At 39.1% G+C, this 27,928-nt stretch overlaps 2 protein-coding genes across 2 annotated transcripts in view; one reads left to right on the top strand and one right to left on the bottom strand.

Annotated features, from left to right (window-relative positions):
- Window positions 1–166: 166 nt before the first annotated feature.
- atraid (all-trans retinoic acid-induced differentiation factor) lies at window positions 167–4,735 on the bottom strand. Its single transcript, XM_067573015.1, has 7 exons — window positions 4,006–4,735; window positions 3,679–3,812; window positions 2,486–2,554; window positions 1,919–1,990; window positions 1,709–1,830; window positions 1,422–1,522; window positions 167–1,288 (listed from the first exon to the last, which is right to left on the bottom strand). The coding sequence occupies exons 1-7, from the start codon at window positions 4,102–4,104 to the stop codon at window positions 1,184–1,186; spliced, it is 702 nt and encodes a 233-aa protein (XP_067429116.1). The 5' UTR covers window positions 4,105–4,735; the 3' UTR covers window positions 167–1,183.
- Window positions 4,736–4,791: 56 nt separating this feature from the next.
- The window catches only part of snx17 (sorting nexin 17), a 29,630-nt gene continuing 6,493 nt past the window's right edge, over window positions 4,792–27,928 (top strand). The window contains exons 1-8 of the mRNA XM_067573014.1: window positions 4,792–5,666; window positions 9,925–9,999; window positions 11,627–11,744; window positions 13,465–13,529; window positions 16,024–16,134; window positions 18,135–18,225; window positions 20,696–20,783; window positions 27,226–27,295. Of these exons, the coding sequence (XP_067429115.1) occupies window positions 5,607–5,666; window positions 9,925–9,999; window positions 11,627–11,744; window positions 13,465–13,529; window positions 16,024–16,134; window positions 18,135–18,225; window positions 20,696–20,783; window positions 27,226–27,295 (678 nt within the window). The 5' untranslated portion in view covers window positions 4,792–5,606. The remainder of the gene's footprint in view (window positions 5,667–9,924; window positions 10,000–11,626; window positions 11,745–13,464; window positions 13,530–16,023; window positions 16,135–18,134; window positions 18,226–20,695; window positions 20,784–27,225; window positions 27,296–27,928) is intronic.

Below are 27,928 nucleotides of genomic sequence, written 5' to 3'. Positions count from 1 at the left end.
TGGAACATACAATTAAGATATCCATTAATGACGCCATATTTCTTTAACAGTTGGGTTACTTGGTGTATTTCCAGAAGTCTATGAAAATTGTTCTAATACAGATTTTTTTTATATATATGCATAATGTCAATATGATAACACAGGGAAAGGAATAGAGGGACTCTGCTTCTCCTTTAAAGTTTTTAATAGAACCCTGAATCTCATTGGGAAGAAGCATCAAAACTACTTGCCCATCAACATCAAGACATTTTCCAAATTATCACATGTGACTGATGAACAAAAAGTACAATCAGAGGGAGATCATTTTTCAGCAGTATTGAGTCTTGTTTCAACTTGGAGCTGAAACGTGCAACGTGGTAAAACAGCCTGGCAACAGCATAAACCATATTCATTTATTCTAATAAAAAACATTTATGCAGGTTTAGATACAAACAAATCGCTATTTGTTGTGAAGGATGAAAATATGTTAATGGTTCACTGGACCGCAACTGAAAAAACACTTGTATGCTGAGATTACTTTGTGATCGTGACAACTAAATGATATACTGCACAGTAGTAGTTAAAATGCCCCACTTATAAATAAAACTCCTTTTGCAGAATAAAAACCAAGTTCAGTTAAACTTGGGATCTTCATGATTCAGATACTGAAGCCGACTTGGTTTTTTGCGCTCTGTAAAGTACATGTTCAACATGCAATAATTTTTTGCTCAAATTTGATAAAAATCTACAAATACTCTCAAACATGCTTCAAGACATGTAGTTCCATTGTTGTGCAAGCTCACACACATTCATTATGTGTTTGGCACAGTTAACAGCAAGTAGGATTTTGTTTAACACAACCTATTACCTTAATTAAAACCTTGTGTCAGTCAACATTACAACTTCAGTGTTAAAAGTGGTCATTATTGAGAAAAAAAACAAATTAATTTAAAACTTGGAGCAATATGTTTTCAAATCCTTTCTCTAAAATTACTGAGATTATGCTGTAAAAGTCAAATGTCAGTCTTAAATTCTCCCTAAATAAAACATAGCTGCCCCACAAAGGTGTAAAAGTCATAAAATATTTAAAGAAGCCTGGGGTCACCTCAGACTTTGTGTCAGCATTTTCCCTTTCAGAACAGTCAGTTTCAGCTCAGTAGATCATTGCAGATGAAGATAAAAGCCAGTCGAATGCAGTTCAGCCTCAGAGTGGTTTGACCTTCCGTCTCTGGGTGACCCACAGCAGGACAGAGATCACCACTGTGGATGCTCCGAGAGGCCCAAACACCTGGAGGAGTGGGAACTCCCCCTGTTGACAATTAATAAATACATCACTTAAAAAAAAAGATTTAACTGTACTAATGTTAAGACGTCAGTAATTAAGTGGAATATTTGAAATAGCAACATAAATGGCTCCAAATAAAGCAGCCTGCAGAACTGACCTCTCGAAGACACTTGTATCCGTGGTAGTTGTCAGCACAGCTGCACTCAAAGAAGCCGGGGCCGTAGGGGCCGCAGAGGGAGTTCTCCGGACAGTTAATGGCTGTGAATTGTCAGTAATTATGAGATGTACAGATGTCATGTATTACCAGTAGGCTACTCCAGCTTTACATGTTATTATATGTCATAATAGACTGTGCGTACACATCGGATTTCAACAAAACAAGCATGACATGACAGGTGCACACAATAGACACCATACATAGATGGATCCACGGCAGAGACTTACACAGCTGTCCAGTCTGGTTGCACATATTTTTCTGGCCTTCACAAAAACGATTTCCCTTTTTGACATCCTCCTTTTCCCAGGATGTATTGCCTCCTGGACAAACTATGTCTGCTGGCAAAATCCTAAAAAGCCACAAAGAAATAACACTGACTTGATACTCATGAGCAGCTGTCATAGTCTTAAGTTCAATTTTTGCAACGGGGTACTTACACGTAATGTAACTCAATAAATCCTTGAAATACCAAGTCACTGATGTTGACAATTGAATTGAGTGAGAGGTCTCTGCAAAGAAAGCAAAGAAATTGTTCCATATAGATATTAATAATAAACATGAATAAGATATAGTTGTACATTCCTTGTACTGGAAGTGCTCTGGGGTCTAATATCTCTTTCTATAAGAGTAACTGAAGAGTTTTAGTCCTTGACAGTAGGAGAGATGAATGTTTTTATTTGATGCTAGAAACGGAAACATTCCTAAACCTCTGCTGGCTAAGATTGCTCCCATGTTGATAAGATCATTCTAAGGTATCACCCGCATATGTGATGTATGTTTTCCTGAGCGGAGCCGTGCAGAAGTCTAAACAGTAAAGTGGAACAGGCCCAAATGTTCATGCAGAATCAACATGATGTGATGAAGGCGTTTTTTTTGTTTTGTTTTGATGAACACATCCACAGAAGAAACCTCTAGATTTGAGCTTTTTAGGTTATTCTGTTATTTTGTCTACACATGCAGCTTTGATTATGTATGTTGTGTGAAATTGTATTTACTTTACATACATCATTACTGCTGTTGATGCTTCCTGAAGATCATCCACATGAGTTAGTGAACAATTGGACAGATCCAACCTGACACAAACCAAAAATAAAACATGTTGAAACACTAATAGAACAAAGTTAATGTTATACAGAACTAACTTTTAAAAATTGCATGAGTAATGGGCTACATGTCAAATAGGGACAAAGGCTACAACATTGGCACTGGTAGCTTGTATACACAGTAAGAAGATAGGAATTTATACACAAATTGATGACAAAGCAGAAGAAACGTTTGCTCAACTCAACACTATGTCTTACTTTCAGTGCTCCTCCCAACCTCCCACTAAAGGGAATGTATGTTGCAAGTAAGATTTTAAGCACCGATCAGACACATTTCTACTCTGAAGTGGGAACAGTAGTATAATAGTAGTATTGTAGATTAAAGGTGCAGTGTGTAAGATTTAGTGGCATCTAGCAGCGGCCGCAAAACTCGCAAAAAAAACGTGAAAGGCCCTCTCTAGAGCCAGTGTTGGCTTTGTCTATTCTGGGCTACTGTAGAAATGTGGCGGTACAACATGGCGGCCTCTGTGGAAGAGGACCTGCTCCTTATGTAGATATATAGGGCTCATTCTAAGGTTACAGAAACTCAGCGATTCTTATTTTCAGGTGATTATACATTAATTAAAACTTACTTATGAATATTATATTGCATTTCTGCCAAGTCTCTTGCGCTAGATGCCACTAAATTCTACACACTGCACCTTTAAGAAGAAAATCCAGCAACCCCCCCTCTGGAGTCTCTAGTCTGAAATTCATTACTTTGCCAAAATATTAAAGCTACAACTTAACATATTGACAAAGATAAACAACTGCAGCGAGATACATAAAGATAAAGCAAACAAAAAAACATTTACATTGATAAATACTGAAATAAATTATTGCCAAAACATGCAGAAAAAAAATACAGAAATAAATAATACATCAGGAAAGAAGTAAACACTTACTTATTCTACACCCTTTTTTTTTTTTTTTTTTTAAGTTTTTCACACTTTATATATTGATTAATCTACTTTTTGCCTACTAACTTATTTTCTTATTTTAACTGCAGTTCTTTCTAACCTTAAGATTTACCTGATCAACCGTTTATTACTTGATGTAACAAAATGTAATCCCTGTATTTCCGATAAACCTGGAAGGCAACGTCAAGACCTTACCCGATGATGTGTTCAGGGTCGCTTGTGTTGTCATTTCTCAAGCAGCAGCGTCCTTCTATCCGACCAGCGGATGAGGAGCAGAACTGGCCCACCTCGGTGTTATTCAGGACCGTCCCGGTGCAGAGCTTACATATCTGTGATTACAAATGATGACGATGGAAAAAAAAGGATTGTAAACAACAGTACTCCTAATCAAGCTACTGTAGTGAGGCTACTGTAGTGTATATCCACCAAAACAAGGTCTTTATCAATAATACGCGCGTATAATTTAACATTTATTTACTCAATCAAAGTAAACAACTCTTTACAACCTCTCAGCTGTCTTACCTGTAGTTCAGTCAGCTGGTAACTCGCGTAAAAACATAAATTCAAGATCAAAATAAGCAGTGCAGGTTTCAGCTGGTAGCCCCCAGCTTTCATTTTCATCGACTGAAGTCACATGATCCTACTGTAGCAGACATGTGACAGGAAGCTGCTCCAAACACTTGTCCAGAAACCGCAAGTCTAACCTAATTTTGCGCTGTAATTACGCATAAACTCAATTATGAGCATTTAACGTAGACTATAATCTGCGTCTGTAGTAAGTGGAAAAAAACAAACAGCGTATTATTGCATACAGTAAGCATCTGAACGGTTTATTAGTGGCATAAATTGATAATATGTGCAAATAATTAAATTTTCAGGTAATTGAAAAACCCTTGATTAGGTTTTAGGTTTATGCCCTTCGAAAATGTGAAACCTTCACAACATTCGAGCATTTTTTTTTTACTCATTTAAAAATATTTTGTACAACAAAGCCCAACAGTTCAAGAAAGTCTTTAATATAATGTATATTAACAGGCGTGTTTAATTCTAGAAAATCTATGACAAAATATCATAAACTGAGACGCATTTTTTCTGACCATAATGAATTTTGACTGCGCTCTCGCTGTCACTTTCGGCTAGACCAAATAAAGTGGGGACTTCAAGTTAGGCGATGTCATGAACATCAAAATACAAAGAAAAACATGCCTGTGGTGTATGTATAAGATATATTTAAATGTTCTATCTATACGTGTAAAGACGTGTGACAGACATTTATAGCAATTTTCACATATTTTTTACCTGCACAGAGCGGAAACACCCCCGGCTGGAAAAAAAATGGTTTGGACCACAGGGATTGTTGCAATGCCTCTTGATGGGCCACTAGATACATTGACTACACATCTTAGCTTGATGGCAGTGGCACACTCGCTTTTTGCTGTGATTTCTATCATCTTATGTCTATGTACGTCTTTGGTCGCCGTGTAGATATTTCGTCAGCAGATGTAGGAGACGGGAAAAACAAGCAAAACCACAACAAGTGCAACTGTCCCCCCCCCTCACATTTCGTAAGCTTTTACCAACGGCTCTGCGACGCTGTGCGGTTTGCAGGAACCAACTGCAGCTTTCATCCCGAAACTTCATCTGGTTGCGCTAATGAGTAGAGTTACGCGTAAACGCTAAAACTCAATTCCAACTTAACTGTGAGCGGTTGTAATTTACCACGAATTACGTAAAAGTGGGTGAAAAAAAGACATTTTAACGCCAGCGGTGAAGGTGTAATTACTCGACACTTGCAACATGGCTGCTACGGGGACGGCAGTTAGAAAAGTTTAACACTGACGTGGGAGAAGTTTTATGCGAAGGCTAGTTGGTACATGAGTTGTTGGCCAGATAATAAAGTCGTCAGCAGTCTCCTCCAGCCTGCCACCGCTTTCCCCCCGGACTTACAAACCAGTGGGTAAACCGTGTGAATGCCTCCTCCTCCTCCGTAGTCACCGCCGACAGTCACTGCAGTGGACTTTGTGGGGGAAACTGTGGTGTCTTCTTCTCCATCGTAAGCTGTGGTGCAGTTAAAGGACTTCTTGGTTCGTCTGGCAGCAGGCTGTGTTTCGAGCTAAGAAAAAATGCATTTTTCCATACCTGAAACGGAGGTTCGTTCGGGAGAAAATGGATCAACATATGTGGTGAGCATGAACATTTAGTGTTTTTGTTTTTACCTGCTTTCACTTAGCTTGTGTTTCAGCTGGCCACAGGTCGGGCTAATGTCAATGCAGCATTAGTTTGTGTTTACTAAATAGTCCCATAAAACGTGAACTGATAGCACGGGCCGTGATGTGTCGCCAGAAGGCAAAAACAACTGTTTAAAGCAATACAAAAACCAGCTATACCGCCAGTTGGACCACAAAATGCTAATTTTTATCACATATATAATGATCGTGTTTCTGAAGGATGCAGCCTAGATAGGTGAATAATCTCGATCTACGTGAGGAAGTTGAGTAAAAGTGTTTTTAACCTTTACGAAAACCTGCCTAGACTTGAGTATAATTACAAGAGGCCGTTGAAAACATCAACAGGGAAGCAACCTCTGTCTTTCATCATGATTCAACATCAACTTTATCTTGCATGGCAGCTATGGTAATGTAGCCACTAAATACTGCACTGACTGCAGTGGTGTGGCTTAAGTTGACATGTTGTCAATTAAACTGTCACTGAGCCACCTGAGGAAAGTGTGGCCCGAGCTCTGATTTCCTCAGCCTCAAACAACAAAGTCCCTTTTGTTTTAACGGTTTGAGTCAGCACTTCAATTCTTCTAGAGATTTGAGGCTTACCACCATGATATCGCAATCCTCCTTGTTCATCAGAGAAGAAAATATAGCCAAAGCTGGATATATCAGTCTAAACACAGCCGTGTCTTGACAGCATATCAAGAGTAGAAATAATCTGTGGCTCCCATCGTCTCACTTGGTTGTAGAGCAGCCTCCCTGAGACTAACTATGTGTTTATTTTCTTTCACTCTGCTCTCTTTCTTATTGTCTTTTACATGTTGTTTTTATGCCTTATCTAAAGCACCCTGAATAGCCATTATGGTTGAAAGGTAATACTCATTGCATTGCCTTGACAGATACATTGGCAGAGATGCACTGTAATGTTCAGAGAGTATGATTCATGGAGGTTGGTCAAGGACATCTATAGTGAAGTATTACAGATATAAAACATTTTGAGCCTTTGTGACGGTTTGTTTGGTGTGAACGCCAGCCACAGACACATATGTGCTAATGTGTGACAGTACTGATCCAAAGAGGAACTGGCAACTCAAATAATTTCTTCTGTTTTTTATGTAGCTTGATGATTTAGAAACAGCATTTGTGTGAATGTGCGTCTATTAACATGCCGGGGCTGTACATGAACAGAAGTCATTATGTTGCTAGGGAACAGCTTGGGTTCAAGTTTATTTCCCGTCCGCTATGTATAACGAATAACAGCACCACAACAAATAATCTTGGATCCATTTAGAACATTAGGTATATATTCGTTGTCAAAACCGTTTTTGTGTCAGATGCTATATAGAAGAACACAGCTTCTCTCATACTCTCCAGATGCTTTGAAATAACATCTGCAACATCTGATTTCCATGTGACATCACACTAGCTGTTCTCAATGTCACACACCTGTGAATGACTATTTCCCATCTTGACTCCATGTGCTCCAAAGAAGAAGGAAAAAAAAAAATCTTGGAATAAGCTTATTAATATTTGAACGTGTCTGTCTTCAGTGTTCCTGCTGCACAGAGAAGTACAGAATTATCTTTGGAAATCAACCTAGTGACATACTTTTTTTAAGAAGAAGAAGTTGTGCAGGGATTTTCAACTTGAAACGGAACTATTGTCATGTTTTTTCCCCTCCATATTGTTCTGCAAACACTTACTCTTGCTGTTTAAAGTCAATACGTGTCACCTCTGGCTGTTTTCTACCTGGCTGGGCACTATTTTTTTTTTTTTCGTCTGTACAGCAGTGGGAAAGAACGGCTTTTCACCTCTCAGCTGGCAGTCGTGTGACTGTCATTGTGACCCTTCCTGTAAACCAGTCTACAGGAAGGGACTTTGCTTGATTATAATGCTGAGAGATGGGCTGTGTACCTTGGAACCAGCAGGGCACAGAATCTGCCGAGTTTGCACAGGGCTTTTTAGAATAACAAGGGCTGCAGTTTTTTAAATATGGTGCTATTCCAGTGCAAGCACAGACAAATCTTTGTTTTTGAGTGCGCACACTTCCTGTTGTCTGGTACACTTCTATCTTCTTCTCTTTTACAGTTTGTTTGGGGGTGTGTAAAAGAGACTTTGGCATTATAGTGAATGACGGTGACTCATTTACTTTGGATTAGGAATAAGTTAGGGCTTAGATATGAACAAGTTAACCTGCTTCAGTTTAGTGTTGCAATGCAATGGGGGTCATGACCAACTGCATGCCTGTATCAGCCTGTATCTGGTAGTGAGCAAATAAACATTTTCCAAATGTGTTCAGATACACTCTCTTATTAGAAAAAGTGTATGCACATCACATGTAGGTGCAGTGCAACTAGAAAACAACATCGGTGAAACAGATAACACTTGCACACTGACTCTAAACTACAAATATGTTTGAATAAACATTGTAATCCAATTCTGATCTTCGTCAGGTTGACCTGATACAGATTTAACTGGGATTTAAACCTCTTTAAATCAATTTGTGGTTTGAAGTCAGTGTGCAGGCATACAGTATTAATGTGTTAAGAGCCATAAAGTATGCCCAGTTAAACTGTCCCTTCATTGAACTGCTTGCAATTCACAAAAAAAAAAAACTGGGTAGTATTTTGTCAGGTCAAACAGAGTCACACATTCTGCATACTCATTCTTCCTTCCTGCCTGGATACTGCACACATCTTTCTGCTCATTTGTTGGCCTTCCTCCAAATTCTGTAGCTTTCCTCTTTCCCTCTAGAAGTTTTGGTTTGTACTTTATCTGTTTTCCTATCGATCGCTTGTATAGGTCAGCAGTGGCATGCGCAACTGCACGCAACGACGCCATCAGGATTCTGCAAAACTCTTTTAGTCTTGACAGATGACCCACCGTGTTGACTATAAATATTCATCGAAACAGAAGGTGAAGGAGATTTCAGTACTGACTTTCTGCCTTGACACCCAAACGGGAAATCGCTTCAACAAGCATACAGGGCGCACTTCCTCTCATCCATGTCCAGAGCTGTACACAGCCTGGTGGAAGCTGATATTTCTGAGCCAGTGAGGAAGGAAATATTATTGTCAAAAACAAAATAGTTCAGTCACGATCGTAAACCACTTTCTTGGGTGCTAAAGAGTGTAGTAGTGGATGGTACGTGCAGTTTCATGCAACAGTGTGGTCTTCAAAAGTCCTTTTATGTTGTATCAAATTTTCCAGGAATCAGCAGCAGCCAGTAACTGTTTTTTAACAAAACATTACTCAAAGCCGTGACATATTTTAATCATGTGTTATACTTATAAGGTTTCTGTGTTGTATTTTTGAGCCATTTTCGCTCACAAAACAAATAATAGTCACTTTCAGTATCCTGTGTTGCAGGGTTGGCTGGTGTTTGAATAGACTTGTGGTACCTTGTGGAAAACATTGCATTGTTTTACAGTTAAAGGGTGCTTTTTCTGTAAGTGAGGCTGTTTTCGGGCAAGCTTAAAATACTATATTTTTTCTTCTCCTGAGGGCATAACTAAAGTATCACTTTGTTTTTCATGTGGTTAAGTATCATTCCCAACACTTAATAAGGCATCTGACTTAAAAATAGATTTACTTTCTGTGATTGCTGATTCCAAATGGTAGTTTTTTGTGGGGGTGAGTATCCAGTGATAGCTCCTGTCAAAACAAACAAGTCTCAGAAAGAATTAAAGATTCCCCCATGTGAGCTTTGCTCTCTGTATTAATTTACCTCTGCATAATCATAGCAGCTGTTTTGATTGGAAAATGTTCAGCAGGTTCTGTTTTCCCCCTTTGGAAGTCAGTAGGGTTTGATTCACACTTCATTTGTTTGATCTCACTAATGAAAACAGAGCGAGGAAACGCTCACTGATGAGATGAGATGCAAGGAGACTGAGGTTGTTTTGAACTGTCTTTGAGTGAAATCAGAAGTGCTCAAGGTACAGGATGTCACTAGTATTTTTTTTCTCAGAGGTTCACCACAAGATTACTATCAAGTCTGGACAGGAAACTATTTTATCAAGCTTGTATTTGAAACAAGATTGTGATTTTACATTTAATATTAGTTCTATCCATACATATCTGTTTGAGTCTTTTATCTTGACATTTTCGTGTCTGCAGTTCCACCTACGAGCATTTCAAGCAGATCAATATAAGCTTTTGATGTTTATTCCCTCTGCACTATTAAAGCCTTCCTCCTCAGATTTTAATTTCTCTCCCACAGGCCTACAACATCCATGTCAATGGTGTGCTGCACTGCCGGGTACGCTACAGTCAACTTCTCGGCCTCCACGAACAGGTAAGCCTTTAACGATCGCTATTTACTAATTTGCTGTCAGTATGAGTTGGACCAGAAGTGATGGGTCTGCATGCACGGTGCACCGAACGCTGTTTAAATGCCACAACATCCACCAAATGTGACCTTTCACTCGTCTTTTGTGTCGCACAGTCGATATGCCAGCCTTCCATCGGTTTGAATCACGGCCACGGTGACTTGATGTCTTCTGCTCTTATTCCTCCAAGAGTTCAAACCATTGCATGTAAATAGGCGGTATTGTAGAGGAGGGTGGAGGGGGTGGGTGACATGGAAGGAATGTTCTTGGCCTTTCTTTCACTTCACCTGCTGGGAAAAGGAACTTAATCTGAAAAAGAAATGTTGTCGGAAAGTCTCTGGTTGCCTGGTCTTAAGCCTCAGTGAAACTTTATACGGAGCCACGGTTAATTGTGTGAGCTGTTACTAGCGAATTCGTTTATTCAGTATCTAATTGTTTTTCTGTAATGCTATTGGTGGAAATTCATTTACTTGTCAAAGAGGGAGATGCGTTTTTTAAGAGGTGGATTATTGTTGCTGACTACCTGTGAGCTCTTTGTGCTAGAAAATATACGCCATAGCATAAGAACAAGTGCCCTGTCCCCTGTTTTCACACATTATTAAATAAGAAAGCAAGGGCCAAACTTTGCTATTTCTATCCTCAAGACAGTGTTATCCGGTCGCACAGTTTTACCGTTGCTTGGCAACAGGGTGTGGGGAAGACACACTCCAATCTTTAAGTGCTTCCTGTGGTGTACGCATGACCCCGAAACACACACAGTTACTGTTGACAAAATCTGAATGTTAATCGTTTCCCTTGTGTAGAGTTGTAACGAGGCCACACCTCTGCTAGATCCAGATCCTGTTTAAAGTCCACAGGGAGAAAAGGGAGTTCTGTCAAGCGACTCTTATGTGTCTCTATATCTGCTCGTACAGTCTTAAGGGCACGAGAGCTGATTTGTATGTATAACCAGTGCTGGCTCTGACGTACTGAAAAATACCAAAGGGCAGTATGTTGAGGTGAAAATCACCTCTCTTCCTCCAGCACTGACAGTGGCCTTCCTTCATTGTACCATATGTGCAAGACCTGAGTTTTTTTTTTTACATAATGAGAAAAAAATGTGTTAGTGAATTCCTAATGATGAGCCTGACGTGCCGCTTTTGCCTCCAGCAGCAAGCAGGTTAAAATTAAACCACTTTTGATGTGCGATTTTAGATCAGCGAGGGCTTAGTTTAAGACTTCCACGGTTCAAAGCTACCAGCCTTCAGATGATAGAAAATGGGAAGAAATGAGTCAAGAAGCTGGAAGACAAAGTAAACTTGGAATGACGAGACATTCAGGGTTCCAGATGTGTCTGTGTGTGTGTTATGCACGGAAACTCCGGCAGCTAGTCATTGAAACAGGGCTTAAAATAAACCTGTGATTCATCTCAAACTGCATGAACATACCTCTTAGAAAAATGAATGCACAACTCTTTAATTCAAGAGACTGCTGCTCTGTACTGAAGTTAACAGGTTTAATCATATGAGCACATATATAATAAATACAGGTTGCATAGCCTGCTGCACTGCAGCCTCTGTGTTTAGTTTCACATCTTCTGTTTGGCACTAACAGATAAAGAAAGAATATGGCAGCAATGTGGTGCCTGCCTTCCCTCCAAAGAAGATCTTCACACTGACTCCTGCTGAGGTCGAACAGAGACGAGAACAGCTGGAGAAATACATGCAGGCTGGTAAGTTATTCATGCCGAATGGACTTTTTTTTTTTTTTTTTTTTTTTAACAGATGGCTTGTGTTGCATTTCACATTTCATTTCTGCTTGAGAAATTCCAGCTACAATATAGTCGTTTTTGTCAGTGTTTAAATTAGATGCTATTCTTCTCTGAATTGCAGCACACACAGCCCTGACAATTATTTTTCCTTTTCAAGCGTGAGGGGGGATTTTGTTTTTCTTTTTGTGAAAGGGGGGGGAAAAAAACACTACAAACGAAAAGACATTGTCTTTGAAAAAGTGTAACTTTGCAGAATAAACACAATTTCCTTGAAATGTTTGCTCCTCCGCAACAATCACAAGAATGAGTTGGCTTGGTGTCTGAGTGGAGTCCAGCCATACGCTGGTTTCTTCATGCCACATAAAAGCTGAAGAGTTTCACAAAAGAAGTGATGATCTGAGCACAGAGTGAGCTGGGACACTCAGCCAAAGCCTCACTAGTCACTGCAGTTATGCTGACACACCTGATTTAAAAAAAAAAAAAAAAAAAAAAAAAAGAAAATCATTACTCAGGATTTCAGATCTGTTATGTGTATGTAAAAGTTTTATGAGTTTGGACTCTCTCGTGATGATGTGCCTCCTCCAGGGATGGATACTTAGCTTTTCTCTAAATGAAAAGATGAATGTTTTTGAAGAATAATTCATGTTTTTGTTCTGTTTACAGCAGCAGTGAAGCCCTAGTTATTGTTTTAGTAAAAATGCCTCATGACTGTTTTGAAAGGTTTCTTTTCCAAGTCTTATATCATGTTCAAGAACGCTACTCGAGTTTCATATCCCATTTTGGGAGGTTTTGTAGCATGTTGCCAACATTTTGCGAACGGGTCGAGGGTGAACTTTCTGCATACACAAATGAATAAGTGAAACTGGCAGCAATGCGGAGGGTTTGTTTTAATCCTCTCAAGCACTGGCAGTTACAGCAGAACAAGGAAGCGTTGTTCAAGTGTGTATTTGCTCATAGTCTGGGAGCATACGCACACAGGGTGTTCTTGGCTAGGAGTTCACTTGGTTACATCATGGCTTTTACATAGTTATGGAAAATGAACTGCCACAAACACAATGTGCTCTGACTCAGATGGCTCACAGAACTTTGACATTTTGTCAAACGGTTTGAGGAATTTGTATAAGGACAATAGTGTATAGGCTACTACACATACTTTGTCATATTGTCATACAAAGTTATAATGCAGAAATTCACTGCAGTGCAATTGAGAACTGCCTCAACAGACAACAAAAGTGGAAAGTCTTTAACCAAATCCGGGGCCTACGTTACGATTAAACTGTAGACTGTAATAATTTATAGTTACTTTAACTTCTGCCAGATGGCAAGTTAATGTATTTATTAACTTCAGTTCGTGAAGCGCAATTTTTTATATGTGAAGCTGATTGCCTTGATAAATGTTTTGAAAGGTCAAGCCCATTTCACGGCAACAAAGTCAAATTGCATGATAAGAGGAAAATTAGGAATTACGAAATAGCTCAGTTTAAGGATGTTTATATAACATCCACTAAAATACCCTTAACTAATTGCTGATTTATCGATTCTAAACCAAACATTTTTCTTCTTGACTGCTGCTGCTCATTGCATTCCACCGCACAATGCAGTATGACTAATTTTGTTATCATGTTGCTGTTTTGGTTTCTGTAATTTTTCATCACTGTTTTGTCAAATTGTGTTTTCACAGTACGTCAGGATCCCTTGCTTGGAGCAAGCGAGATGTTCAACAGCTTCTTAAGGAAAGCACAGCAGGTTGGTGGTGTTTTTATTAAGTCTGTACCCGACTCAGAATTTTGTCAGTCCAGTCGGATTTGGCTGTTCAATACGAAGATTCGACTATTTGTTCTTTCTTTTTTTTATATATTGATTATCTGGCAATCAGAAAATCCACTGGCATGAGTTTCAGTGATGATTTCAACCACATTAACAGTTAAATGCAACAGAGTCATGGGAACATATTTCTGAGCATTTAAAAATCAATAAAAGACAGCTGCATATGATGCAAGATTTGAATTTCGGCCTATTTGAATTGCTGACATCTAATGTTGGGCTTCCATATGGATTTGTTGGAATAATGAAACAGGCAGCACATATGTATTTCAGTTTAAATCAAGCTCTTATAGCCTATTTTATTTCATTTTAAACATGAAAAACATGTAAATGAGTAAACAAATGAAACAGTTTATAATAAATTCACAGCATTGCCCGCTATGAAATAACTGCCAAAACTAATAAATAAATCTAAACAAGAATAAATTAACAAATGAAATTATTTAAGATTGGAATAATTTTTAGATGGAAAATAAAAACAATAGGCCTGAAAGTTGTCTGTTTTGAAATAATAACTTCTCGTCTTCAACAGGATAGGCTTATTAGGGTACTGTGTTTCTCTTTAAACATAAAATAAATACATCTTAAGTGTAGAAGAATAAATAAACAAATTAAACACTTGCAATTTAAGATTTGATTGACAAAAAAAAAAGACTGCTTGACTTGAAGACTCTCAGTCGACTTAGGGGTCTCTGACAGGGGGCGGCCATAGTTTTTATATATCATTTTCAAATCTGACCAGCGTTTCCTGTTGCATTAACATGAGCAATAGGCCTGTTAAGACACAGGGCGTGCTTCTTGAACCAAAAGGCTGATTCAGTAATTACTTTTGGCAGTGAGTTAGAGTCAGGCTTGTAAACTTGTTGGTTAGATGTGTAACATTGGGTTTGGTTTGCATGTAGAAATGTATGAAATGATTACATCAGACGTGAAACTCATGAGAAAGCGACCTTTTGCCGAATATAGCAACATAATTGCATTGAGATGGAGCTGGATCTTTTTGAACCATTATGTCAAAAAAAAAAAAAAAAAAAAAAAAAAAGGGAGACGTGAGCCACTTTATGATTCACCCCTCTAAATTTGCCAAAAAGCTTTTTTCTGCAGCAACAAAATTCAAGCAAAATGCTGTAAAAACGCAAACTCATGGTGTGTTGTTGTTACCTGACTGAAGAGGCAATTTCAAACTGATGATGCGTCAATGACTTATTCAGACCATGTAGCAAGGTTGATTTGTCATCATTCAAGCTGTGACCTGCGTTGCCAGGGGGGGGGGGGCTGTAAATCCAATAACCTTCATGGACAGATTCATTCGTCTGCAGCCACGTCGCATACAGTCAATGGTCGCACCCATGCTGCTTCTCCTCCTCTGTCTTCCTCTCTCATTAGAGTCTGCGTTTGTCTCTCTCCCCTCCCCCCCAAGTGCCTTATGTACTGCGAGGACAGCAGGTGCAGAATAGGAGATGAGTTACCACCCGGTGCTGTCATTTCATCCGCACCTTAGTGGCGGGGATGTACTTGGAGACCCCCTGCTGAGGAAACAGGGAAGATAAGAGATGATTTAGCAGAGGTGGTGACAGACTGCCTGGGTACACAAGAAGCTGGGGTTATCCAGTTTAAGATTTCATATTTCTTGTCAGCTCAATATCTGTTATTTACAGTCTTGAAATATTCATAGGTTTTGGCAGTTCAGTTTCCTTAGCTGTTATTCATCGATTTTGTTTTCAGTTAAGGCTTGAACAGAAGCACAAACACAGCAGCACTAATGACAGGAGCTGGCAATAGTACAATAATTGCATGGGACGTCACTTCAAGTGACTGAACATGAAAATTGTAATTGGTAATGGCTAATATGGCTCCTATTTTTGTTAATGAATTCACAATAAATTCACAATTCTCATATTTTTTCCTTTTTATTTTAATTTAATCTTTAATCAGTTCCTAATGTACAGTATGTCTTGTGATCTGTCTCTGCCAGTAAACAAAGTCAAGCTTTAATTTTGTTTTTGGATGGCAGTAATTCTCATCAAGACCCCTATTTATTTTGTGTTTTTTCCCGCCAGTTTCAAATTAAAAAAATGCATTAATTGTGTCACTGAAATTAACACTTTGCACTTGGTGAATGAACTTGGATTCCAATCACAACCCCTGAAATGCTACAGCCGCTCTCGACATCAGTGTTGAAAGTTGATCACATTCATTGGACCGCTTTGACAGAAGTCTAAGTAACTAGTATGTTTTGTGCCTGACCTACTTGATGTTCACCTCCGCTCTGACCACCCCTTTTTTTTTTTCTACACTACTTCTCTTGTTGCTCAACAACAAAAGTCACAAGACGCAACAAGAATGAAAACACGTAGCCTTAACCATGATTTGAATCGTGAAAGTGAGCCTGTTGTGTTTTGTGTCATTCCCACAGGAGACGCAGCAGATTCCCACAGAAGACGTCGCTCTAGACATCTGTCTCTCCAACGGTCAGAAGGTTACAGTCAACATTCTGACCTCAGATCAGACAGAGGATGTCCTTGATGTAAGTGCTGGAGTGTCCTTTGTTAAAGACCTAACATAGATTTGTGATTTTAATTTGATATTAAACAGCTACATAAATTAAACACTTGTTTAAAAAAAAGTGTGATTAGGGTGCTATCAAGAGTGCAACATGGCTAATATTTCAATCCACTCAACAGCTGTCTGTAGAAACAGATGCACCTCTGTATATGATTAGATCCATATAGTAAATAATCTCTTTAGTGTATAGCAATATACTGTAATTATGTTCACAGCTGGTGCTATTGCTGGTTGACTCAAGTGGCCAGAAGTCTTGATAAGGTTAACATCATCAAAGGTTTTTACTGTGTGTTATGGATCTCTGCAGCGTTTTGTGTCTGTTTAACTAAAGGCATTCGATCTCTGTTGTTAATAACAGTGCTGACAGACACCTGGGACTCCCTTCATGCAAGCAATATTGCTGTAGACTTCTCTGTAAGCTCTGATGCTTTACAGACAGTAAATGTTGCAAATCAAATTAAGTCACATTTATATGGACCCCCTTCACTAAAACAACGCTCCAAGGACTTTTTGAAGTCTGGGCTTCTTCGATCTAACAAATTAAAAATCATGAAGGGGGAAAAAAACAAAGCACAAGACACTAAACAGCATTTAGAAAAGGTTTGGAAGTTGCACCAAACATAAAAATGGAATAAACCTTTGACGGGTCAAATCACAAAGGCATTCCTTGACCTATAGGAACAATAAAATTACATTTTTTTTGCAAATACATTAAAACAAGACACCCTTGACCAATTTCAACATGTTTTTTTTTTATAGATCAGGTAGTGACTGTGACCAAACCTTTTAGTACATCCACTTCACCTCTGCTCTTGACTGACCATAAAAAACACTGATAGCTCACAACCACACACACGCTAAAATTACTCATCACAGTAAACATCACCATGTTTCATCATGATGTCCTTTGTCGCTCTTGGCTGTAAATCAAGCTGTTGATGTTAAAAGCGCTCTTAAAGTGCGCTTTGAAAGTTTAACCACAGTTAACCGCTGTTTACCACAGCAGATCTTAGAGCAGAGTATATCTTAATAACAACATGGTTTCTCAATGTGTGTGTTTGTTTGATTATTTATGTGACTAGAAATGCCACATTTTTGAGGTTTTGCTATGTTGTTGTTTTTCAGTTTAATTAAAGGAGTTAAAAACAGGCCAAAGAAGAAATGGTACTACTAAACACAAATCAGCACACATTGATTTTTGTGTCAGGGTTGTCCCAGAGAAGACCATCCTTCGATTTGGAAATGTAATAGTAATGATTGTACGGGTAATAAAAATTCAGACTTCAGTTGGCCTTTCTCATGTATTCTGTACTAAAAGTATATTACTGGAACTACTGGATACTACTGGCTGTTTTTGTGCTCATGTTTTTTTTTAATTTCCGAATCAGGAAATTCAGGTTTCTAATCAAGTTAGCTGCACAAACAAAGCACATTCATTCAAGTTTAAAGGAGTCAATATAAGTCTTGTTTAACACCTCAAAACATTCGCAAAAGCCTTCATCTAAAATCTGTCCCTGTACAGTTTGTTGTATAATAGGAGAACAAGGTACACTTTGTATGAATGAATGGGATTATTGGCCAAACAAAGTACTGTGGGGACTGGGGACTAGTTTAATTTATCATATTAGTGTGACTGTAAGATTGATTTTCTGAAGGGATTGAAACACACCACATAATGTACAGAGATGGAGAGGAGGGTGGATGATGTATCTCACTGTTCCAGTGTATTTTTAAGTATGTTTGTAGTTATATCTCAGTTTTTGATCTACTAAATATTACAATCTTTAGTCGAGATTTGCCTTTTTCCACTTCAAACTGGGCTGTTTCTTTTCTGCTATCTGTCCACAATCAGTTTTATCCTCATTTCTCACATCTCGCTGAAAAATATAAATCAGATGAAGGAATGAATTAATGGAATTTGATTGTGAGAATGAACTCCATCTCTCTCTTATGTGTCCACAGGCTGTTGCCACAAAGCTTGATCTCCCAGACGACCTTGTGGGTTACTTCAGTCTCTTCCTTGTCCGCGAAGGTGTGGACGGAGGTTTAACATGTAAGTTAAACAACTACTAACCTTCACTGAATAAGAAAAATATTTCATTAGAAAGATCCATAAAGTAGATAAGTAATTAATTACCGCTCACATTGGAACGTATTTTCAGACATTTCTGATAAAAGGCACCTTGGGTTTCAAGTTCCAGTGTTGTTTATCACGGCAAACTAAACATGCAGTACTCTGAGCTCTTTGATAAAATAATGTAAATATAGACTACTTTATCAAGTCAGTCAAGGTCACTGTCAGAAGACACACAAATCATGCAGAACTTTGAGAACAGATTATTCTATTCCAAAGACAGAAACAAAAAAAGTAAGAGTATGAATTAAAAGCTTTGTCAAGCCCTTCTGAAGAATATCTTTACTGTTAATGATCTAATAATCTCTACGGCTTTACGTAAAGTCTGCTCCAGCAATAATCCAACAGCTCAGTTTATCTGTCTCACAGTTTGGAGATGCACTGTAGTTTAATTAAAAAAGAAGAACTGAGGCACATCATGAGAGCTATATCTTATTTCTGAGTTCTCGCTGTATCTTTGGCTAAAGTTCATTTACTAGGTGCTCAGAAACCCGGTGAGAGCCAGAGCCAAGCTTTGTGTGTTTGTTGGCATGTTCATGCAAAACAGTTGTGCAGTGTTAAGAGTGACGAGAGTTGTGCAGTGTTTCCAGTTTGAGAATGTACAGTATTTGTTGTGGTTTAAGCTCTACTTACTACTGTAAAGTGGCTTTGCATTCATAAGCTAACTTCTGATTAGGCTGTTATTTGGCCATTATCTTACTTCCAACAACACGTGCAACCACGACCACTCACTGTTAACAAATGAAGTTTCAAAAGTCAACACACAGGCAGAAGACAGCATAAAATAATCCATTAAATTGTGTTTTTGCAAATTGGTGTTGCAAATAACACCACAGGGATGCAGATATGAAGCTTTCCATATCGAGATATTTCAGTTTTCCAATCATTTTTTATTTCCATTCCATCACAACCCCGTTGGGTCAAATCCCCCCCCTCAGTCCCAGGGGTTCTTCTCTTTTCTCATTGTCCATCTGCCAAATGCTCCCCCCCCCCCCCCCCCCCCCCCCCCTTCCCTCTCCTCACGCCAAATCCATTCCAGGCTGAAAACGGTGCCAGGTGAACTTGGAGGAATCTGTAAATATTGATTCGATTTGACTTTATTATCATTAATATTCTTCTGAAATTTGTCTTGCTTCCCAACACGTACACTGTTTCGCATAAATGACAAAAGACAGCATTTAACCAAACAATAAAACAAATACTACAACATATATTACATCAGACGAATAAGTGGCTGCAGTGCATCAATTAAATCACTCCCTTTAACATTCAGTACTTAATCCACACAGGAACACTGAGGCCTACTTAGAACCCAAACTCTGATTTAACAGTTTGACAGACTGAGGAACAAAAGAGTTCCGCAGTCTGTTCAGTCGAGCCAGTGGGACTCTAAATCTTCTGTTTGAATGCAAAAGCTGATATTCTTCAAATAAAACGTGAGAGGGGTCGGACGTAATATTACCTGCCAGAGACAACGTTCTTTTAGTATGCACAGCTTGAAAAATATTGCAGCCATGTTGTGTATATTCTTGGCACAGTTTGAATCTGAAAATCGGAGCCGTATGAAAGAAAAGGTCCAGGTGGTAAATACGACTCGACTGCTAGAATAAATCTGGCGCAGCAGGCCTGGGATCAAACACAACTGGTGGTGGGAGTATTGACATAACTAGATGGTTAGAAGAATTCAGTTCCTCTCTGACAGGCAGTAAGTTTCCCAGACATCTGTGTGTAAATCAATATATGCTGTAAAATATGCAAAGACATGTCAAGAAGGAATGAAGGAATAGTGTCTTCTTATCTGCATTTTATGTTTTTGGGGGGTTATTTTGTGCAGTTTCCCACTGACAATTTAGTTTGTCGAGGAATATTCAAAAAACATTTTAAGCATTCAGTTTGTATCTGTGTTTTTCATTCCTGCTGAGATTTCCAACATCAAAGTACACAGCATGTTTTCTCTGCTTCCTGTACACAACATTTCTGCCCATAAAGGAGTAAACAATTTTACAAACCTAATGGCAGGCTAAAGCACTGTTTTAGTCATTTGATTTTTAGTGTTGCAGTTATAGATGCCTTAAAACACAGCAGCAGCAGCAACACCTGAGATCTCCTGTACTCTCCTGAGGGAATGGGCTATAATGAAACAGCTGCAGATGAGCATGGACACACAGAAACACAGACCATTATGTCTTTTCACATATAAATACTCACACACACAAAAAAAGTTCTACCCTGCTGGGGTCCGTCCAGATGGAGTTCTTCCATCCCTCATTGTTTGCTGTTACCATCATTATCCAAATGTCCTTGGGACTTCACTGTACCGCTGCACTTGTTCCTTACTCTCTCTCTCTCTCTCTCTCCTTCTGTCGTTCTGTGTGTGTCTCTCTCTTAGTCGTGCGGAAGCTGCAGGAGTTTGAGCTGCCTTATGTATCCATTACCAGCCTACGGAGCTCTGAATTTCACATACTCCTACGGAAAAGGTACAAACCTCCTGCTCACATCACGACTTCAAATTTGATCATTTCCCTCCCAAGGTGCTCTCTTGCACATGTAATTATAGCTCTGATTCATTGTCATAGAGCTTTATCTTGATAACCAAAGTGCTTCACAGTGAAGGGGGTGTAGCACCTACCTGGTTGATGCACGGCAGCCATTTTGCGCCAGAACACTCACCACATATCAGCTTGAGGTGGAGAGTGAGGAATATTTGTGTATCATTTAGCTAACTCGGTGAAGAAGCAGGTCAGATATTTCTGTTTTAGTCAGCAGTACATCTGCTGTACTTGGTATAATTTAATTCACTCAACCAGCAAGGCACTCTTCTTATTTTCCTGGGGTAATACTCATTTAATTCCTTATCTGCAGTGGTGCACTTGTTCTTAATTTGTCAGAACAGTGTCAAGTCAAGCCACAGGCTGCTTATCTGACTTAATCATCTTCTCCGAAGTGGCAGTTAATTTAAAAAAAAAAGAGACCTGAGTCACTTATTTCGCCAAGGACGATATTTATCATGACTGGACAGTTGGTGGCTTTGACTGTCAGCCCAGAAAAATGAAATGAACATTTATCCAGTGTTGCTTAGTTCATTTTACTCTATTTGTGTTTTTATGATTTGATTAGTTTTTATGACTTTTAGTTTGTTTTATTCTCTTTGAAAAGTGCTAAATACAGTTATTATTATTGTTGCAACAAAAGACAAGGCCATAAATGAATTTATCAGTTTGTATTATGAATCCCCTACCTACGTTAATTTACTCATATTGGCAGTTTTAAGTTAAAGTCTTAAAACTGACAATAGCTACAACAACCAGTGACATTCAACCAGAAATTCAACCAACCTATCAGCCAACATCACAGTGTCTGTAACTGGCCAGACTGTAATTAACAGGATGAACTTGTCAGAAGTCAGTCATCATGATAAAGAAAGTACATGCACTAATGGCTAAAGCTGTATGTTCCAAGCAAAAAGTAAACATCCTCACTAGTTAATGATCCATGTAGATGACATGGAAATAAGGAAACAGCAGTGTTCTTGCAGTGTATTGAAGAGTAATCCCTCCAAGTGTTGTAGTACATTATTATAAATTAAAATAGAATTACAACCATGTTTTGTTATAACAGAAATCATACATGTCAACATTTACACTCATACTTTTTAAATTTGTCCTTATTAATCAATTAGCTGAGTAGCTTTATTTTCAGATAAGATGTTATAAGACAGGACAGCTAGCAGGTTCAACGTAGATAATTTTGGGTGCATAGAGAGTAGACAGGTAAAAACAATGTCTACCTTCATAACATGAATACTGCCCTAAAAATTCCCTTAAAGTTGAACCACCACAGCTCTTGATTAAGTCTCAACGAAATTTGAACATCACATTTCACAAAGGCTTTCTTCAGGACAGTTTAATTGGATTGTGTAGATGCTCAGTCTTTCCTACAGGTTGAGAATTTATTTGAAGGTGGTTTACACTGGATGGAGTTGGGTTGAGACTCTACCAAAAAGGAAGATTGTTTGTACTGCGTAAAACTAAATTCCCTGTTCTTCACAAACCAAACATCCCAAGATATTTACAGAAGGAAAACATTACACACACACACTCACAGCAACCAAAAATATACAACTTGCTCTGAATTGGCCATCTGTCATGACGAGCTGCATGTCGCAAAAAATCTGAGCAAATCTGTTTGGATGGGACGCCCAAATAAATTCTATGCAAAGAAAATACCGATGGTGCTTTCCCCCACAAATCTTAAGTTTGTGATTGTTCCCCTCTTTCAACATTTTTCTACTTCCTCGTATCTGATTTTTCGTCACACTGCCTCGTGCTGATCAAGGTACACAGGATGTTTACTTTCTTTCTGCCTCAAGGAAAGTCGTAGGCTGCGTTTCATTAGTTGTTCAACATGCCCTTGTTGACTTCCCCCTCGGCACTTGCCCTTGACGGGAACTCTGGAAAACTCAAGTGAACTTCGCGAGATCGACCCTTCGAGAGCTGAGGAAGCAAATCATCATCAATGGTCAATCAGCAATGCAGATTAATCAGTGCGCATTGCATTGCAGTTTTGCGCTATGACGCCAACAAGATGCTGATTTACAGTATTCAAAACAGATGCTTGTGATTGGAAGAAACAGAAAGAATGTCTGAGCAAACAATCTACAAGTGTAAGTAATAATATCTAGATAATCAGAGTAATCATGTTGAAATTCAATTTTATCATGCTAAGGAATTTGCTTTATGTAATTACTTCTCTGGAATGTTACGATTCCCAATTATTTGCATTTAGAACTTCCATGTTAGTTCATTATGTTGTTTTGCACACCATTTCACATTATAGTAATGTTAGTAGGCCATTCAATAGTGATTGTTTATGTTTTAATGCTATTTAATGGTCAGAAGAAGAGACAGAGCTCTTCATTAGGTTGAGAAGCTCCGATGAGAGCCTCTTCATAGGGAAGCGCAATGCCTCTAAACAGGCCATGGAGTGACTGTTGTTTTATATTAAATTGGAGCATCATTGAATCACTTTATCTTACATATTACTGTCGTTTTGCTAAATGATTCCAAATAAAGACATGTTGCATGTCTTTTTTGTTATAAAACCTTGCATTTGTGGCAAGCATTTCACATGTATGTTGTCATCTTGTTCTGTGTTTCTTTGCCAATGGGAAACTAGTGCAGATGATGGGTTTGGAGGGGAAATTGCTCAGGACACAGGCAACAATTGGCTCAAGACCATCCATAACTCCTCTAGTACCCATTGCCTCATGCACAGGGGAAGACCAACTCAACACAGCCAGCTGACTGAAAGGGCCCCCTGAAATCCAATGTGAGGGGGGGACCCCACCTCCACCACCTAGCCAGACCCCATCCACACAGCCTCAGCCAGGCAGGAGTGAGGGACCAAGGCTGCTTCCAGTGAGGGGAAACATCCAGCCCCCCCGCAAAGCCTGGTAGAATAGATCCACTTCTGCGAGCTGTACTCCAAGAAGGGAATCGAGAAGAAGGCAGATACACACGCCTTGAGGCTCAGAATGAGAGGATAATTCAACTATTTGAAAAAATGGTTGGGAAAATGTGATTTTTTTATTTATTTATTTATTTTTTGTCTCCAATGGAGATTAATTCATTTTTAAGGGTTTTTTTGTTATTAGTGATCAAATTGTCTCCAGACAGAATTTTCTTTTGCCTTTGTCCAAATATTTTGAGATGAACCCAAAAAAAAAGACATGAAAGAAATAAAAGAAACATTGCAATTATTTACATGTGTGCGCTATTTACATATGTGTCCAATTATCAATAATCGTGGTCCAGCAGCTGCATTACTGACCTGTAAGAGAGAAGGCATGTTACTCTGGATTAGCGAAAAAAAAAGAAGTAAAAAAGACAGTAATGTTTTGATTCCAAGACCTTGCACTACTGACCTCAACAGCATAAGAGGCTTGATCCACATTGTCCCTCCATGCATCCTGCACAGCCTCCTCAATGTCCCAAACTCCCAAGCAGATGTTATGGAGGGATGCACAGCAGGTTATTATTTCAGGTACAAATGAAGGATCCATCTCCAGGACCTTGAAGAAAATGCTGCGCCACCTTGTTTTCATCATGCCAAAGGCTCGCCCTATGATACAGAGGGCCTTCGCAAGGTGGCACTTATAGCGCTCCTGGACACTTCCCTGCAGTGGTTCCCTATAGGGTGTAGGATGCAGCATGGCTACTCCGTGTAGGGGTACCCACCATCCCATATAAGGAAGTAACCTGCAGGAGGGTACAACAGATCTGTGAGGAGGGGACTGTTTTTGAGCACTCCTGTTGTGGACTGATCCAAAGTAGCCTGCGAAAGTAAGAAAAAGAGAGAAAGAAAGAAAAACTTACTACTACTGTCACAGTCTGCCTGTAGCTGGATGGAATGGAACAACTGTTCAGATAGTCTTTGGAGGCAGGACCTGCAGGTACCTTGATCCTAATGCGGCACCCATCAGTTCCACCCACACAGGTTTTAAAGGTATCTTACTGTGCTAGTGCAGCAATTTTGTCCAACTGCATCCAGCTCATGGGGCTTGGGGAATTGGATACGGTGCATCCTCTATTCCACTATCTTCTGTGCCACCTTATGGACAGCAAAGGCACGGCAAACCACACTGTAGGATGTCCCATGAGCCAGCCAAAAAAGGAAGATGAGAATCTCCAGCTCAGGTTCCCAGCCATGGGTCTTGTCGGTTCATACTGGTGCCGTCATCATATTCCCAGCACCATGTGTGATTGAGAAATCTCTCCTCAAGTCATCCAAATCAAAATACAACTTCAGCAATGGTACTGAAGTGTTCACCACAGCATAATGAATAGTTGATGTCTCGAAAGACAGAATAAAATCAGTATGATGCCACTGACATAGTTTAAAACTGTGACACAAGTACAGTGGTCATTAGTACCTGCTTTCATTTTATTGTTGGAATTAGAAAGCAACATGTTGTAACCTTGTTTCAGTGGGAAAAATAAATGTCACCATCTGACATGCTTTTGAATACTAAGTAAACTGTATCACATTACATTTATTCAGCAGACGCTTTTATCCAAAGTGACCTATGTATGTATAATAGCTTGATGCTACCATATGATTTGATTGATTACACTTGCAATTAATTATAATCTAATAATCTCATTGCAATTACTATATACTTGAATTAAAGTAACCCAGTTAGGCTGTTGTCTATGTAGTTTTTCCCAATAAAACTAGTTATTCCCGATATTGTATTGTAGACTACAGAATTTATGCTGCTTTTCTAAGCTCACAAGAGACAGTTCTGAATATTTCAAGCCTACTTACCGAATGCAGACGTTATGCAATCATTCAAAGGAAATGTTATTGTCAAGTACCTGCAAGGCACAATAAAACGCTGCACACATAACTGGTTGACGATCCATCATGACTACTGACTACAAGGGCAAGTGCATTCCATTTAAATCCCCCGCTCCTCCCCCACCCACTTTCCCTCTGCTCTCCAAGTGGCCGTACGCTCTTACGTAATATCAAGGGCTGAGGGGCAGTGGAACTACTAATGAAACGCATCCTTAGTCCTCCTGACCTAGTTTCGCTGTGGATTGTAGAGTACTGAGGGAAGAATGAATGTAGAACTAACAAGTGGAGGTGGAGGAAAAACAGACCCCCAGTGTATGAGATCCAGGAGAGGGTCAGGTCAAAAGGAATGAAAAAGCTCTTTTTGGCCAAAACTCTCATAAGAATAAAATCATTAGTATGTTTTTGTAGGTCATCTGTAATAGGCAAGCATATGTTTACATTGTAACATTGTGGCTAATTTATTTATATATGCAATAAGAGAATTCAAAATAAAGACCATGTGTCTCAAAAGGCTCTCGTTGTATTTTTAATTGAAAGAAACGCGGCAAAATAATATCACTCGCAGATACACACACCTTGATTCTGCTACTTATATTCACTCCTTTCTCTCTCTCTTTCTTCTTCTCCCTCGTTGCCTGCTTTGAATTGCTGATGTAGCTAGGCAGAGTGGTTCACATCTGCTTGAACAACTTCTTCATCCACAAACACCCCTTGTGTCATGCAATTACAGCATGTTAAATTTCACGCCTGTAGTTAAGTGTTGAGAGACATGAATACAATGAGATCAAAAAAGCAGAAGTAGATAAAAAAAACCCAGCACTCTTCAAGCTTAAGAAGTTACAAACACAGACAACAGTGTTAACTGTGAAACGAGTGTCCGTAAATAAATACACATCACGTCTTTAATTACGCACTGGGCGACAAATATAATCTTTTTTTCCTCAAAAAAGGCAGATCTTTTTTTTGTAATCTTTCCTTTTCAGAAATTAGATTTCATATATAGTCCTTGATCTTTTCAATCCCTGGCCATGAGACAGCGGTGTGAACCGTCAGACAGGGAATTCATGCATTTTTTACATCACGCTCTACTGCACCCACACATTTCTATGCATAGTAGCACCAGCAATGGCTTCTAATACAGCTTCGGTACTGCCTGTGGCTCTTTTGTGCCGTTTCACTCACATCCCCCTCAGCAGACCAGCTGTCCTTCAACCTCAACAGCAAGTATTCCTCGAGAGGAATACTTCCACTGCTATCTCATTTATCTCCATGACATTGAGTAGAGAAATTTAGTCAACAAGTATTTCTCATTTCACAGGAGCGTGTCAATTCACATGTACAGTACCAGTCAAAACTTTTGACCTGCTAGTTTCAAGCAGTTTCCTTAACTTGCAGTGCAGTGTTACTCGACACAGAGATCAGTGACAAACAGCCAGTTATGATTGTATGAGTGTGTTTCATTCAGATAATTTATTCACTGGAAATTGTAACTGTGCAACTGTTATGTTTGGATGTAGCTTTGTAGAGACTGACTGACTGACTGACTGTTTCTTTCTGCAGTTACTGGGACATGGCGTACGATGGTGATGTAATGGACAACAGAGTCGGCCTGAATTTGCTATACGCCCAGGTAAGGGGTTGCATTATTTAGGTAAACCAGACGCTGTCATTTATTTTCAGCCGCAACAGTGGTCTTATAAAATACCTTTTTAAAACAAAACCAATCAAAAAATCCAAAATGAAAATGATTGCATCTGTTTTTATTGAGATTGCAGGGTGCCAGCATCACATAAAAAAAAATTAAATCAAGCAGCAAGTCCCTTTGCTGCCAAATGCTTTTGTCTACCCCTTGGGTCCTTCCATTATCTGATAGTGGTGTCAGCTTGTTTTGACTTTGCAATACCTTGAATCCTGCACCTCTTTGTGTTCTCCTGTGATCCTATTAATAGCAGATTATTTTTGCTGCAACAGCTGTGATCCGTTGTATTAAGCAGTTTGGGGGGCGACTAGTTTGATTAATATCTGGAACTGCTAAATGTTTACTCTGTAGCAGAGAGAAGGTTTAAAACGGAAATCAAAGAAAAACAAATGGTGTTTGGAAGGATATGCAATTATTTGTGTATGTTTCTGTGTAATTATTTGTTGACTTGAACTGTTTACATAAGGGTGTGATTTCTCCCACATGTACCAAAGGGAAACACAGAAAGGCATTTGATTTTGTTCAACTGTGCAGAATGATCAACTTCAGTTCTTGTTTTTGCTT

Source organism: Thunnus thynnus, chromosome 18 (assembly GCF_963924715.1).
Source record: "Thunnus thynnus chromosome 18, fThuThy2.1, whole genome shotgun sequence".
Taxonomy (NCBI): domain Eukaryota; kingdom Metazoa; phylum Chordata; class Actinopteri; order Scombriformes; family Scombridae; genus Thunnus; species Thunnus thynnus.
This window is presented reverse-complemented; position numbering and strand designations above follow the sequence as displayed.

Excerpts from the sequence above, each read along its gene's own strand:
- atraid (XM_067573015.1), bottom strand. The coding sequence starts at position 4,104 with ATGAAAATGAAAGCTGGGGGCTACCAGCTGAAACCTGCACTGCTTATT. Across the intron at positions 1,831-1,918 it reads TTTATTGAGTTACATTACGT|GATTTTGCCAGCAGACATAG; the intron begins GTAAGTACCCCG and ends GTGGCTTTTTAG. Across the intron at positions 1,523-1,708 it reads CAACCAGACTGGACAGCTGT|CCATTAACTGTCCGGAGAAC; the intron begins GTAAGTCTCTGC and ends GACAATTCACAG.